Source organism: Cryptomeria japonica, chromosome 11, assembly GCF_030272615.1.
Source record: "Cryptomeria japonica chromosome 11, Sugi_1.0, whole genome shotgun sequence".
Lineage (NCBI taxonomy): Eukaryota > Viridiplantae > Streptophyta > Pinopsida > Cupressales > Cupressaceae > Cryptomeria > Cryptomeria japonica.
In genome coordinates this window covers 239,924,086-239,939,415 of record NC_081415.1, presented here as the reverse complement: position 1 = coordinate 239,939,415, position 15,330 = coordinate 239,924,086, and the positions used below count along the sequence as shown (strand labels likewise).

The 15,330-nt window shown below is 32.0% G+C and overlaps 2 protein-coding genes across 2 annotated transcripts; both read left to right on the top strand.

Annotated features, from left to right (window-relative positions):
* Window positions 1-11,334: 11,334 nt before the first annotated feature.
* On the top strand, window positions 11,335-11,997 carry LOC131860162 (probable leucine-rich repeat receptor-like protein kinase At5g63930). Its single transcript, XM_059214536.1, has one exon. The coding sequence runs from the start codon at window positions 11,335-11,337 to the stop codon at window positions 11,995-11,997; it is 663 nt and encodes a 220-aa protein (XP_059070519.1).
* A 320-nt stretch (window positions 11,998-12,317) lies between these two features.
* On the top strand, window positions 12,318-14,907 carry LOC131064016 (putative leucine-rich repeat receptor-like serine/threonine-protein kinase At2g24130). The gene is made up of 2 exons (XM_057998036.2): window positions 12,318-13,989; window positions 14,097-14,907. Exons 1-2 carry the CDS (start codon window positions 12,318-12,320, stop codon window positions 14,612-14,614), a joined length of 2,190 nt encoding a protein of 729 aa, XP_057854019.2. The 3' UTR covers window positions 14,615-14,907.
* Window positions 14,908-15,330: the final 423 nt, after the last annotated feature.

The following is a 15,330-nucleotide window of genomic DNA, read 5'->3' as shown; positions in this document are numbered from 1 at the left end:
TTGCATCATCATAGAGTACCCACTTGTAATTTTTTTTGAGATTTACTATAAATAGAATAGAAATTTTGACATGTATTCTACATGCAGTTGTGCGAGTCATACTTACTATACTTAGTAAGTTGTCTTCAATTAGGACTTTGCAACTCGGTTGTCTTCAAGTAGGACTTTGCAACTGGTACTTCAGAGAAAAAACGCATATAGTTAATCTTTTTTCACTTTATTTTCTTGGGGAGAAACAAAGAATAAAACAAATATGCACTAAATAAACATGTCAAAAAATATTTGATCACGATTCCAACATTTTTCACGTTTTGAGATAAACTGCATACTTTTCAAATCTTATTAGTGTAGAGTTGCAGGGCGTTCTGTTGAAATCAGCCGGTGATGATGTACGAGGCATTTTAAAATGGATAATTTTAGTTAAATAATGTGGTTTGATTCAGAATTTAGCATTGGTTTCTTTTTCTAAATGATAAATAGCAACATGTATTATCTTTGAAAGAAGATACTACAAGAATGATGTCATAAACTTCTTGAAGCTTATAGACATCCAGCTCACGATCCACCATAAACTCCTTGAAGTTGATTAAAATCCAAGGCATAAGTGCATGCATTCCAATAGCGAAAGAGGATGGAATACTCAAAAATTAACAATGTAGCACTCTAAACTTAGTATTTTCTAATGTTCCGAGCAGACTTTCTATTGGAATGTGAAGTTCAAATTGGACTCTTAGCTAGTAATAGTTGAGTCATCATGGCTATCTTAGCTAACAATGGTTGTGTCATTATGACTATCTTAGCTAGCAGTGGTTGCATCATCATGGAGTACCCATTGGCAATTTTTTTTGAGACTTACTATAAGTAGAATCAAAATTTTGGCATGTATTCTACATGCAGTTGTGCGTGTCATACTTACTATATTTAGTAAGTTGTCTTCAAGTAGGACTTTGCAACTCGGTTATTTTAAGCTGCTCGAAGTCATGTTTTGATGGACAATTTTCAGATTGTTGTAACTGTAATTTCTGAGAATCAATACTAAAGACAAAATTTGCTCGTGGTTTTTTACTGGAATATTTTACCCAAGTTTTTCCACATAAATCTATGTGTTATGTGCTATTGTTCTTCTTTGCAAATTTTCTACACTTGTAATGTTTCTCACACTTTCTATCCTACTTTCCATTTCTACAACAGCTAAAGCAGCATACCTTCCTCCGCCGAAGACTTTATAAGCACATGAAGCTCCAGATGAAAATGAAAGCCTCTTGAATTAGTCTATTTCTTAAAAAATGCATAGGCCTAATGCCTCGGCATTGAATACCTGCACAAAAAATATAACTAGGTTTTGAATGTTGTCTAAAATATATTGTGGCTATATTCCAGATTTGATATGAGACAAAGTGTTGGTAGTTGAGGTCTAAGTTGTGTGTGCTAATGTTGGACGATTGATGTAGAGTTCAAGGATAGCTTCATGGCTAGGAGACCCTTCTTTTCAAATCATTTTTGTATCTTTCCCTATTGCAGTTAGCTTTAGGTTTGCAAGCACTCTTTTGTATCTTTCGCCAAGAAAAGTTAGCCTTGGTTTGCAAGTCCATAGAAGTGAGCTCTTTTCATTGTAATATGATATACATAGTAGATATATTTTTGTTTGTAGGTTCTCAGCATGGGTTTTCCATCTAGAAAATCTTGGTGTTCATGTGTTGTTGATCAATTGTTTATGTGCTACATTAATTTTTGTTTTAGACTAATTCACCCCTCCCCCCTCTGTGTCCTTCCTTGGGTTCAAGAATTTTGTACCCCAATTTTTTAGATCTTTTTGAGCTACACTATTCCAACTTAATCTCTTAAGAGCACTAAATGTGAAAAACTATAAAACTATGACAAATTAGTTCTCAAAATTTGTGACACCTACAAATATTTTTTATCTAAACCTACAACATCACAAGGTACCTCCACAATAATATATCATTTTTTGAATCTCCAATCCATTTGACCATGACAAATTTTTTTATAAATATTTTAGAAAGCGTAAATTAAATTCAATGAACAATTAAAGGCAAGCATAATTTTTGTTTCCTATATCATTGAACAAAATTTTCAGTACCAATATGTTTGAGTGGGCAAGTGAGCACTAGGAAAGGTCTTATTTAGTACCCCACTTGTCCCAATTGTTCTAGGATACATTATTTTGATGTAATCTCTGTAGAGAATTAAGTAAAAAAAACTATCAAACTATGATGGGTAGTTTCTGAAAATTCATTGCACCTAAAAGGGTTGTACCTAAACCTACAATGTCACATAAGGTCCCTCCACAATAAACCCAATTTTTTGAATCTCCAATCCATTGGACCACTATGATAGTTTTTTTAAATGTTGCATAAAGTGTCAATTGCAACCAAAATAATTTGTAGGCAAGCATAATTTTTGTTTCATGCATTATGGGGTCAAATTGACAATACCAACACATCCAAGTGGGCAAGTGAATGTTAGGAAAGGTTCTGTTTTGCACCCCAATTATCTTGATCATTTTGGGCTACACTATTCCAATGTAATCTCTTAATAGATCTAAGTGCAAAATATTTTTGAACAATCGTAGGGTTCCCTTTATCCAATCAATAATTTAGGTTGATTGAATTGACTCTACAACTCAGAGATGAATTCATAATACACCAACGAAAATTTAATGGGGTATATGGTACAATAAAGTATCAATCCAAGTTCATAAAATTGAGATGGTTTTACATTGTATGTGCATTATAAGGTGCCTAAGTTGTTGGAGTCTAGGAAATCAATTAACTTGCAACTCACTCAAAATAAAATGCAGGTTCAACTAATGTAATAATTTTTAGAAAGGATCTAAGTAATATTTGATTTTCTTTTAAAACCTTAAATGAGACCTTGCAAACAAACAAAAACTACACCATAAATTGCCAAGGAAATTGCTTGAAAACCACACATTGGCAAGTGAAAAAAATAGATAGAACTCATTATATAATCAAATATTAAAATTTGTAGAAAGAAAATAGTTTCATTTTACTTGTCGTAAATTGATTTTCATAGAAAATAACATCTACAACAAGTATCTCAAATGGAAACCCAAATATGTCTTTGATAAGCATTGTTGAACACCACTATTTACATGAAACTTCACCCAACTTGAAAAGTCTTTATTGAAAGATTAAATATCGGTCTAGGAAATGAAAACAAAAATAATGAACAACTGGTAAGTTGATACCACATAGTAAAAAAAATTGAAAACACAATCTGACCACAATCCAAACAAAACCACTAACAAACCCTTACAAATTGCATAAAGAAAATTGTGAAATCTTGAACCTTTTTGCACAATGGTAATCTCTATTTGAGACTATACTATGTTAAAGCTCTAACTCTCCCATACTTAGTCCACCTAGAAACCATCAAACACCATTTTCTTGAGATTCCTTCTCCATAGGTTTGACAACCTCTAAAGAACAACAAGTCAATTATCAAAAAAACAAGTGAATGAATGGATAATGGGAACCAAAACCAAATAAATATTAAAACACATTCAAACGCACATTTGGGCACCCAAATCTGATGCCAAAGAGGGAATATGACTTACATACCAAGAATGTAACTTCCTCTATGGGCCAAAGCATGCACCCTTGTCACACTTTGGGCCAACAAGGGGTAGTCCAATCGGACTACCTGGGGGCCACGTGGCCCCTGTTTGGTGCCTTTGTGGCTGAAGGAGTCTGGTTGGACTATCAACTTTACAAATTGAAAATTTGGTCGACCCCCCTCATTTGCACCTTCAAGAGCTTTGAGAGTTCGACCAGGCTACCAAAGGAGTTTATTCCCAGCCCCCATTTTTCCAAGTAGGTTCATTTTTTTGCTTTTTTAATTTTATTTTATATTTATAATTTTAAAAATTACTTTATTTATTATAATTATTTTTTAATTTTGTAGTTTATTAATTTTTTGAAAAAAATTAGAATGAAAAAATTAGAAAAATGTTTTAAAAATATATACATTTACCTATTAAATTAAAAAAAAAGTCATTTTCTTATTAACCTACATATAAACCATAAAAAAATATAATCAATACAATACATATAAAAAAATAAATCCTCTTACTCATAGAAAGACATAGACAAATACACCTACTCCTACACCCACACCCACACCCGGATTCATGTGCACATACATACAAATATACATAAAAATATACATACACACATGCATACATAGATGTACATGTTTGTGCATGTGTATGTATGTGTATGACCATCATGCTCTCCTTTTCCATGTTTGTGCATGTGTATGTGTGTGTATGTCCATCATGCTCTCCTTTTCCATGTCCACTCTAAAAAAAGTTCCACAAAAACTTTAGATCACGTTTAGCATGTTGTTGTGACAACCAATTGAATGCTTTTGCAGATTTAAATTATCCTGTGAAGTTACAATCAAATATAATATTTATTAGTTTAGAAAACTTAATTATACTAGATAATTAAAAGACAAGTAAAACTTAATTATGCTTACTAGCATATCCATCAGACCAAATCCAATGTTGTGAAGCACTTATCCGACAATGTATGATATTTTCAAAAAAAATCTCAAAACAATGTGCTACATAACTCCTGTCATGACATGTATCATCACTGATATAAAAATGAACTTCCTTAATGATAATGTGTTCATCTTCATCAAATTTTAGACCATCCACATAAAACTCTACATGTCTATACAAAAATTGTACGCAAATTACAACCTGCTCAGAACTGTAGTATTGACTTTGAATCTCTCTGTGAGGACTGAACATATAGTTCTCAGAGAAGTCTACTATGGAAAGAATACAACCTAGAGGAAAGCAATTTTTTGAGATACGAAACTATTTTGCTTTCCATCTTACACCATGACAGTGTAGGATATGTGGATATATCATGTTCTAAAATCTACAAACAAACTCTTAGTAAGGCAATTCACTCTCTTTTAACACAATGTATTTTGATTAAGCTCTTGACTTTGTCTGGTATTTTTCATATTTAAATCTTTTACATAGAACTTGCACTGAAAGATCAACATTGTCAATTTGTACAAATTTCTTCAAATCTCTATAGTTAGCACATGTAGTTTTTATGCATTGTACATTGTATTCATCTGAACCTTCTAATCTGTCACATAAAATAGACTTCAAAAACTGTGTTGTACTTGTAGGGATGAGTACATTTGGATTAATTTCCGTTGTTGCCCTTTTATATGACTGGAGATGTAGTTGAAATTCAACATGATTTTGACAACAACAAGTTTCACGTACCTTATTGATACGCACAAAACATGGTCATAATCTCTCAAACATTCTTTGACATATCTTGACATCTGGAAATTCTTGTTTGAATGCTTCAAACAGTTCGCTTTGTGTTGTGTCTATAAACTGTTTTGGATGTGCAATTTTTGTACCATCTTCATCTCTAATTTGTATAGTGTCTCTTCTATTGGAAGAAACACTAGAGTGACTAGTCTAGTATCCAATAACAAGTCTTCATACATCTTCAACAATTCTATCTTTTCGAGGAACCCTGCAAATATTGACCCAACTCTTTTCAATATTCTCATCCAACTTGTTTCTTTTCCTAATATATCAGGATGCTTACTCAACTCACATAAATTTTTCTTGATGCAAACAACTTGTTAGGAAAACTTCCTAGTGAATTAGGTATGCTTATTCAACTGAGAGAACTTACTATTAATGAAAATGATTTATCAGGTCTGATTCTTATTGCATTAAGTATGCTTACTCAACTCAACCTACTTGACCTTAGTTAAAAAAAATTATCGGGAGTAATTCTTGTTGAATTTGGTATGCTTACTCAACTCACAAAACTTTCTCTTGGTGAAAACAACTTATTAGGATCAATTCCTATTGAATTAGGTATGCTTACTCAACTCAAAATTATTTCTCTTAGTCAAAACTACTTCTCGGGATTGATTCCTAGTGAATTTGGTATGCTTACTAAACTCAAAGAACTTTGGCTTGGTGAAAAGAACTTGTTGGGAGCTACTCCCGCTACCCTTTCCAATTTCACTCATCTCCAAGTTTTGATATTATATGATAATCAATTAATTGGTCACATTCCCTATGAATTTGGCAAACTATCAGAGTTATAAGTATTGCTTTTATGGGAAAACTAGCTCACTGGAGAAATCCCACCCTCCCTCTCCAATAGTATTCAACTTCAACAAATTGGATTAGATAACAACCAACTAAATGGCTTACTGAAATTGGAGTTTGGAAAATTGTTCCAACTTCAACGATTTTCGATAGCGGGAAATAATCTCATGAGCAAAAACAATGAGTTGTCTTTTCTAGCAGCCTTAACTTATTGCTCCTCACAAATTGTAGATTTATCTTTTAATTATCTCATTGGGATTTTGCCTTCTTCTATTAGCCAACTATTAAGCCAATTGTATTCCATGAATTTGAATCACAATAAAATTGACGGAAACATACCAAGTGGCATTGAAAATCTTACAAATTTGGCAGTCTTAGACTTATTCGATAATCATTTCAATGGGACTATTCCATCCACTCTCGGCAAAAATTTGAATCTTGAAAGATTGTATTTGAACAAAAATAATATATGTGGAGGAATACCAGCAAGTTTAGGTTATGCAAAAAGGATTGGATTGGGATCATTGAGTGAAAACATGATTTCAGGTTAAATTCCAGATGCTCTTGGCAATATTCCACAATTGAGGGATCTTATTCTTCATCACAATCAACTTTCAGGGAAAGTGACAACTGGTTTAGGGAGACGTATCACTTTAGAAAAGGTGGACTTATCTTACAACAAACTAAAAAGAAACATACCCCCTGAATGGGAAAGTCTTGTAAATCTCCAATTTTATTTCAATGTTTCTCGCAATTTATTACAAGGTTCTATTTTAATAATGAATAAAATGGAAATGGTCCAAGATATAGATGTGTCTCTCAACAAATTTTCAGGTGAAAATCCAGATATGCATTGTTAAGTTGCACGAACTTGCAACATTTGAATTCATCATATTAATCTCTCTTCAAACAAATTAATAGGAGAGGTTCCAAACGGAGGGGTTTTTGCAATGATTGAAGAATCTGTAGTTTTAGGAAATGTTGTCCTTTGTGGAAAGTGGATTAATTTTCCACCATGCTTGGATTCCATGCACAAACAATTCTCAACCTCCAAAAAGGTGATAGTGCCAATTATGGTTGGCATTGCAATATTTATTATGTCTTCTATACTATTTTTTAATTTTTATAGAAGGAGACATATTTATCAAAATACCCTTGACTTCAACATTGGGCCTAAAAAAATTTCATATGAAGAACTTGCAGATGCAACAGGTGGGTTTAGCCAAACTAATCAGCTAGGGGTTGGTAGTTTTGGATCTGTTTATAGAGGGGTTATCAACAATAGTACACACATTGTTGTTAAAGTTTTCAATTTCCAAGATGAAAATGATGTCCAGAGTTTTCAAAGAGAATGCAATGCTTTAAAAAGAGTTAGGCATCGCAATGTGATCAAAATCATTTCAGCTTATTGTAACCCTGATTTTAAAGCATTGGTTCTTTCATTCATGTCAAATGAAAGTTTGGAGAAGTGGCTATATCTTGATGGAGAAGATGAAACCAAATTAAGTTTGGTTGACCAATTAAAAGTAACAAAGGAAATAGCACAAGGAATGGAATACCTACACCATTATTGCTTTGTGCAAGTCATTCATTGTGACCTAAAACCTAATAATGTGTTGTTAGGTGATGATATGATGGAATACCTACACCATTATTGCTTTGTGCAAGTGATTCATTGTGACCTAAAACCTAATAATGTGTTGTTAGGTGATGATATGACTCCATATATAGCAGAATTTGGAATTGCAAGACTCTTTTTTGAGAATTCAATGAATTCAGTGAATTCTATGAGTGTACTCAAGAGATGTATTGTCTACTTTGCACCAGGTATAAAATTGTGTATTATTGAGATATAAATTCTCATTGTTTGTTTTCTAAGTTTAATAATTATTTCACATAGCTTGAGAACCACTTATTATTATATTGTATTGTAGAGTATGGAATGGGTGGAAAGATTTCAACAAAAGGAGATGTATATAGTTATGGAATTCTACTTTTAGAATTGTTGAATGGCTCCAAATGAGCCCACCGAGGATCCAGTCTTGATGATTGCAAGGCTCTAAAATCATAAGGGATGAGGCTGGGATTGTGCCTCGAGTGAATTTGGTGGAATGGATACCCCTTAGTCCTTGGCTCTTAGCCAAAGAGGTTCAACCCATTGGCTTGTGCCCTCGTATCAGGTGGAAAAAAATACTTTGTGAAGGCCCTTGCTAGGCTAGCAGCTTGTGTGCTTCATGCCCTTGCTGGGTTGCCATGCTTGCAGGTCTGGACCTCCATAAAAAAAACAAAAAACTATGAACATTCAGATGGAAAGGAATGATTATAGAGAACTACCCACTAACTGTTTTTTCCATACATAACATTTATAAAATAAATATTTTATTTTAGTAATTTATCTATTTTTAATACATAAATAATATTTTGTTTTATATCTATTAAAAAAATTAAATATGATGATTTATTAACCAAATTACTAGTAACTATTTAATCAATAGATTTATATAATATATAAATAAAAATAAAATTTAAATATACAAATAAGTACATGTTAAAGATCATATGAAAAGGAAAGTTTGATTTTAATTTTTTTCTCTATAAATAACTCAAACTTTTGTTGTAACTTGGTTTATTAAAATTTGTCCTATTCAACCCTTAAATTTCTTGATGCTTCTGGATTAGATTGTGTGCAATTTTTTTTATCATCAACGTTTCTAATCACACTCCGTAATTCATCATTAGGATGAGAGAAGAAGTCAAAGGAGATGAAAGATGACAAGTTGTAGATTTAGACTAAATATAAATATGAGAGAGGAGAGAGAGAAAGAAAGCACAAGGGTTAAGGTAAGGAATACAAAACAAAGACAATATAACAAAAGAAAAAGCACCAAATAGTATATGAATCATAGAGTGTGATTCAAAACGTTGATGATAAAAAAATTGCACACAATCTAATCCAGAAGCATCAAGAAATTTATAGCATGGATTGTGGAAATCTTATAGCTTTAATCAATTTAACCCTTTCCAAATAGTGATTATATGTTGAATCAAAGCATAATAAGTTTTACTTTCTACCTCTAGATTTATATTTAAGATCATGTGGTCATTCATTTAAAATGATGTAAGTAGCACCTAAAGCCTTGATAATGAAAGAACAAATAACATTGAAAGAGAAAAAATAAATTATTCATACTAGAATTACTTTACTTACATCAATGACAACAAGTTTGACATCAATGACAACACAAACTCATATTTGCAACACCTTTATTATTATTTCCCTTTTCCGTATCCTCTATCCCGTTAAGAGGAGCATACAGATTGATGATTTTGTTTAGGGATAAGGTCTCTCATTTGTGGCTTCACTTGGTGAAGGATAGGCTAAGACTTCTCATTTGACTACTAAGGGTGCAATTCCTTTAGATTGCATTTTAACAATAAAAAAGAAAATCCATATTTTTTATAACATAATCCTACCAACTTCATGAGATAGATCAACCCCTATCTATTCTTCTATTTGTTATCAACAATAAGGTAGAGATAAGATAGAGATCTGATGTGAAGACATTTTTCAAATATTATAATAATTTTTAAAAAATAATTTTTGATAAATATTACCTTGAATGTAATTGTTATAATTAGTATATATTTTTGATAAATAATAATAACCATATAATTATTATTGTAAATATATTAAAAAATTTAATTTTTTTCACTAGCGGATAGACTATTGGGAGAAACCCCAATAGAGAGCATGATGTCTCGTGTCGTAATGTCCTTGCCTGTAAAAGAAATGATAAAAAAAAATGGTGCATTCTTTACTATGATTTGTATTTTTTTTATGATCTCGCTGGGAAAAGAAATTTGTGTGAGCAAAATGCATTGCAAAAGTTTTCATGTGCCTAAAATTGATTTCTCAAGTGGCAGGACAAGTTTTGTTAATTAATATTAATTATTTAAAAAATTATTTTAAAATTGAATTTTTAAATAAATCAAAGAAATATTGTATTTGATATTAACTCGTTATTAGATAATGATATTGTAATTGATATTAAATTATTATCAAAATATGATTATATTATAGTAATTTTTAATACATTCTTTATATTATATTTTTATATTTTAATACTTACACTAAATTATTAATATATAGTATTATATTGTTTTTATTTCTATTGCATTATTATAATTATATTATCAATATCATTATATTTTTTATTTTTTATTCATTTTATTATTTTTTTATATTTATATTAAACTCTTGATAAAAATAGTTAAAAAATCTATTAAGACTAGACACTTGTGCTCTCTCATAATTTTTAATAATATTATATTAATCTATTATTATATTATTTAATATATTAAAAACAATGTAGAATTTTTTTTTTTCATATATATTCATTAAGAATGTCAATGTACTAACGTTGTAACAAAAATGCTATTAAATTTTAAAAAATAATAACAAAATATTTTTTTTAGCATTTATATGTGAATGTAATATGCATTGGACATAATTATTATAAAAAAATTAAATTCTTTAATAATAGAAATAATTTGTTATAAATAAATTTTAAAATTAACAAAATATGTAAAAATAAAGTAATAAATGACTTAAAATCCCAAATTCATAACAATTAATATTTTTCTTTGAAATTTAAACATTTTTATAAATTATTTTTAATAAAATGAAAATATCTTGAATGTACGTTTCTTAATTTTTAATATACAACAATTTGAAAAATTGATAAACAAATTAATAATAATAAAAATAAATATATATTTTACAAATTATTTTTATTTTAACTAAACAAAAATTGTAGTTTCAATTTTCAAAGAACGTGTTGGAGAGGGAGACCCGCCACTTGTTATCATTGCACGGTTTCACAGTTTATAAGAGAGTGTGTGGACAAGACCAAACTCGTATTCCTTCCACCAAGACCCAAATACAGATGAAGATGAAGATGGTTTGTCTCCTACTCCTCTTTCTATTTGCATTTCCTGTCTCACATTCTTCTCCTTCTTCCCATTCTGATGAAGATGCTCTTTTGGCTTTTAAGACTTCTCTCTCTCTTGACTCTCACAATATTTTACATGATTGGTCTTCCAATTCTTCTTTTTGCAATTGGACTGGTGTTGTTTGCTCTTCTCGTCATCAACGTGTGGTTTCCTTGAATCTCACAGGTATGTCTTTAGTGGGCACCATCTCTCCTTTCCTTGGCAATCTCTCTTTTCTTAGAGTACTTTCTCTTGCGAATAATAGCTTGTATGGCCAAATTCCAACTCAGTTGGCAAGGCTTTTTCGTCTTCAAATACTTAGATTGTCTAAAAATGAATTAGAAGGCTTCATTCCCTCTACTTTGGCTGACTGTCGTTCTTTACAACGTCTCAGTCTATCCTACAACAATCTGAATGGGAACATTCCATCTGAGCTGGGCCTCCTTTCACATTTAGAAACACTTTATTTAGGAGACAATCAACTAACAGGTAAAATGCCACCACCATCCTTAGGAAACCTGTCTTCTTTAACTGAATTGTATTTATTGAATAATAGACTTCATGGTGGCATTCCTGTTGAATTGGCTATGCTTGTTCAAATCAGAGAACTTAGTCTTGCTGGAAACAAACTATCAGGTCAAATTCCTGTTGAATTAAGTATGCTTACTCAACTCACATTACTTAGTCTTGGTGGAAACAAACTATCAGGTCAAATTCCTGTTGAATTAAGTATGCTTACTCAACTCACAGAGCTGTATTTTGGTGAAAACTACTTATCAGGATCAATTCCTATTGAATTAGGTATGCTTACTCAACTCAAAGAACTTTGGCTTGGTGAAACAACTTGTTAGGAGTGATCCCCACTACCCTTTCCAATTGCACTCACCTCCAAGTTTTGAGGTTATATGCTAATCAATTAATTGGTCCCATCCCCTATGAATTTGGCAAACTATCGGAGTTACAAGTATTGCTTTTATGGAAAAACCAGCTCACTGGAGAAATCCCAACTTCCCTCTCCAATTGTACTCAACTTCAAGGAATTGATTTAGATGACAACAAACTAAATGGCTTACTGAAATTGGAGTTTGGAAAATTGTTCCAACTTCAATTGATTTCGATAGCGGGAAATAATCTCACGAGCAAAAACAATGAGTTGTCTTTTCTAACATCCATGACTAATTGCTCCTCTTTACAAGTTCTAGATTTGTCTTTTAATTATCTCATTGGGATTTTGCCTTCTTCTGTTAACCAACTATCAAGCAAACTATATTCCATGAATTTGAATCACAATGAAATTGGGGGAAACATACCAAGTGGCATTGAAAATCTTACAAATTTGGCACTCTTAGACTTATCCAATAATCATTTCAATGGGACTATTCCATCCACTCTCGGCCAACTTCTGAATCTTGAAAGATTGTATTTGGACAAAAATAAGTTATGTGGAGGAATACCAGCAAGTTTAGGTCATGCAAAAAGGCTTGGATTGGTATCATTGAGTGAAAACATGATTTCAGGTGAAATTCCAGATGCTCTTGGCAATCTTTCACAATTAAGGGATTTTATTCTTCATCACAATCAACTTTCAGGGACCCTGCCAGCTAGTTTAGGGAGATGTGTCAATTTGGAAAAGGTGGACTTATCTTACAACAGACTACAAGGAACCATACCTCTTGAATGGGCAAGTCTTGTGAATCTCCAATTCTATTTCAATGTTTCCAGCAATTTATTACAAGGTTCTATTTTAATAATGAATAAAATGGCAATGGTTCAAGCTATAGACGTGTCTCTCAACAACTTTTCAGGTGAAATTCCAGCTGCATTGTCAAGTTGCACAAACTTGCAATATTTGAATCTTTCATGGAATTCATTTTACAGTTCAATACCAACATCACTCACAAATCTAAAAAATCTTGAAGTAATTGATCTCTCTAGAAATAATTTGTCTGGTGCAATCCCAGTGACTTTCCAAGAAATGAAAATGCTTCATCATATTAATCTCTCTTCAAACAAATTAATAGGAGAGGTTCCAAAGGGAGGGGCTTTTGCAATGATTGATGAATCAGCAGTTTCAGGAAATGTTGGCCTTTGTGGAAAGTGGATTAATCTTCCACCATGCATGGATTTCAAGCACGAACAATTCTCAACCTCCAAAAAGGTGATAGTGCCAATTATGGTTGGCATTGCAATATTTATTATGTCTTCTATACTATTTTTTATTTTCTATAGAAGGAGACATAGTTATCAAAATACCCTTGACTTCAACACTGGGCCTAAAAAAATTTCATATGAAGAACTTGCAGATGCAACTGGTGGGTTTAGCCAAACTAATCAGCTAGGGGTTGGTAGTTTTGGATCTGTTTATAGAGGGGTTCTCAACAATAGTACACATATTGCTGTTAAAATTTTCAATTTCCAAGATGAAAATGATGTCCAAAGTTTTCAAAGAGAATGCAATGTGTTAAAAAGAGTTAGGCATCGCAATGTGATCAAAATCATTTCAGCTTATTGTAACCCTGATTTTAAAGCATTGGTTCTTCCATTCATGTCAAATGGAAGTTTGGAGAAGTGGCTATATCCTGAGGGAGAAGATGAAATCAAATTAAGTTTGGTTGACCGATTAAAAATAACAAAGGAAATAGCACAAGGAATGGAATATCTACACCATTATTGCTTTGTGCAAGTCATTCATTGTGACCTAAAACCTAATAATGTGTTGTTAGGCGATGATATGACTCCATATATAGCAGACTTTGGCATTGCAAGACTTTTTTTTGAGAATTCAATAGATTCAGTGACTTTTGCAAGTGTACTCAAGGGATCTATTGGCTACTTTGCACCAGGTATAAATTTTTGTATTATTGAGATATAAATTGTCATTGATTGTTTTTTAATTTTAATTATTATTTCATATAGCTTGAGAACCACTGATTATTATATTGTATTGTAGAGTATGGAATGGGTGGAAAGATTTCAACAGAAGGAGATGTGTATAGTTATGGAATTATAATTTTAGAATTGTTGACAAGGAGGAGGCCAACAGATAACATGTTTGTAGAAGGTATTAATCTACCAAAATGGGCAAGCATGCATTTTCCAAATAAGATCACAGAAGTGGTGGACAACCAACTACTCATAGATGTTGAGGAGTCAAATAAAGAAATGGTATTGGCATGCCTTACTGAAGTCATCCAAATAGGGTTGATTTGTACAAGGGAGGATCCACACCAACGCCCAACTATGATGGAGATTGTCCAGAGATTAGAAAAAGTAACAAGTTTATTTCTTGGCACTCCTAGAGCTTTTCATTTGCCCATAGATATCTCACCTTTTCTTGAGAGTACCCATAATCAAGAAATACTAATGAAGAGAGCTCTGGAAATTGGTCTACATCTACATATTAGCCCTTCACCCAACTTAATAACAGTGGTTAATTATTGTTTCTTTCTATGGGAGGAAGAATGTTGAAGCTACTGCTAATAGGAGTACAAATTATGACTTCCAGTTTTAGGCATCTCTGCACTCATCATGAATCTCCATCTTTAGGTGTACTGCATTTGGTTGTGTTGCAGCCTTTGGTTGTGTTGCAGCCTTTGGTTCTGTATTTCAGTATTTGGGATGGTGTGATGATTCTACTTGTTTTACTGTCATCAATTCCAGTCTTATATTCTGCCAAAACTCTGTGTCACTGTTCTCTTTTAAACCTTTTTGAGCTATTGTGCTACTGTTATGAACAATGGTGTCTGTTAATTTCTAATATTTGAGGCTTAATGTTATCTTATTTCAATGTTTGGGATGTTACTTCTCCGCCTTTTCCAGAACCGAAATCAACTATTAAGCAAGAGAACATAGACCATGCGCGTTTTATCAGTTAAATGCTGGTTTTATTTTAAATGTTTTATTTTAAGTAGAAATTTCAGGGCTGCTCTGATTCAGTCCCAAGAGCTTCCATCTGTTTAAATCTTAAAAAAACCTAAAAAATAAAACTGAATCTTCACTTTGGATTTAAATCCAAAAAGCTCTTTAGAACACAAATCTCATGCCACTGAAGCATTTTCTTTGATAAGTAGAATATTTGTTAAAGATTAAGCAGCGATGTGTGGTACTGCACCGAATAACTTGATCTATTCCTCCCACCAAGCTCTTTTTTTTAAGGGATTTGTATGCTCAAGCGAGTCATGAGA

Bases quoted from the DNA above. Each gene is read 5' to 3' on its own strand.
- LOC131064016 (XM_057998036.2), top strand. From the start codon at position 12,318: ATGACTAATTGCTCCTCTTTACAAGTTCTAGATTTGTCTTTTAATTAT. The intron at 13,990-14,096 runs GTATAAATTTTT...ATTGTATTGTAG, and splicing joins TATTGGCTACTTTGCACCAG to AGTATGGAATGGGTGGAAAG.
- LOC131860162 (XM_059214536.1), top strand. From the start codon at position 11,335: ATGTCTTTAGTGGGCACCATCTCTCCTTTCCTTGGCAATCTCTCTTTT.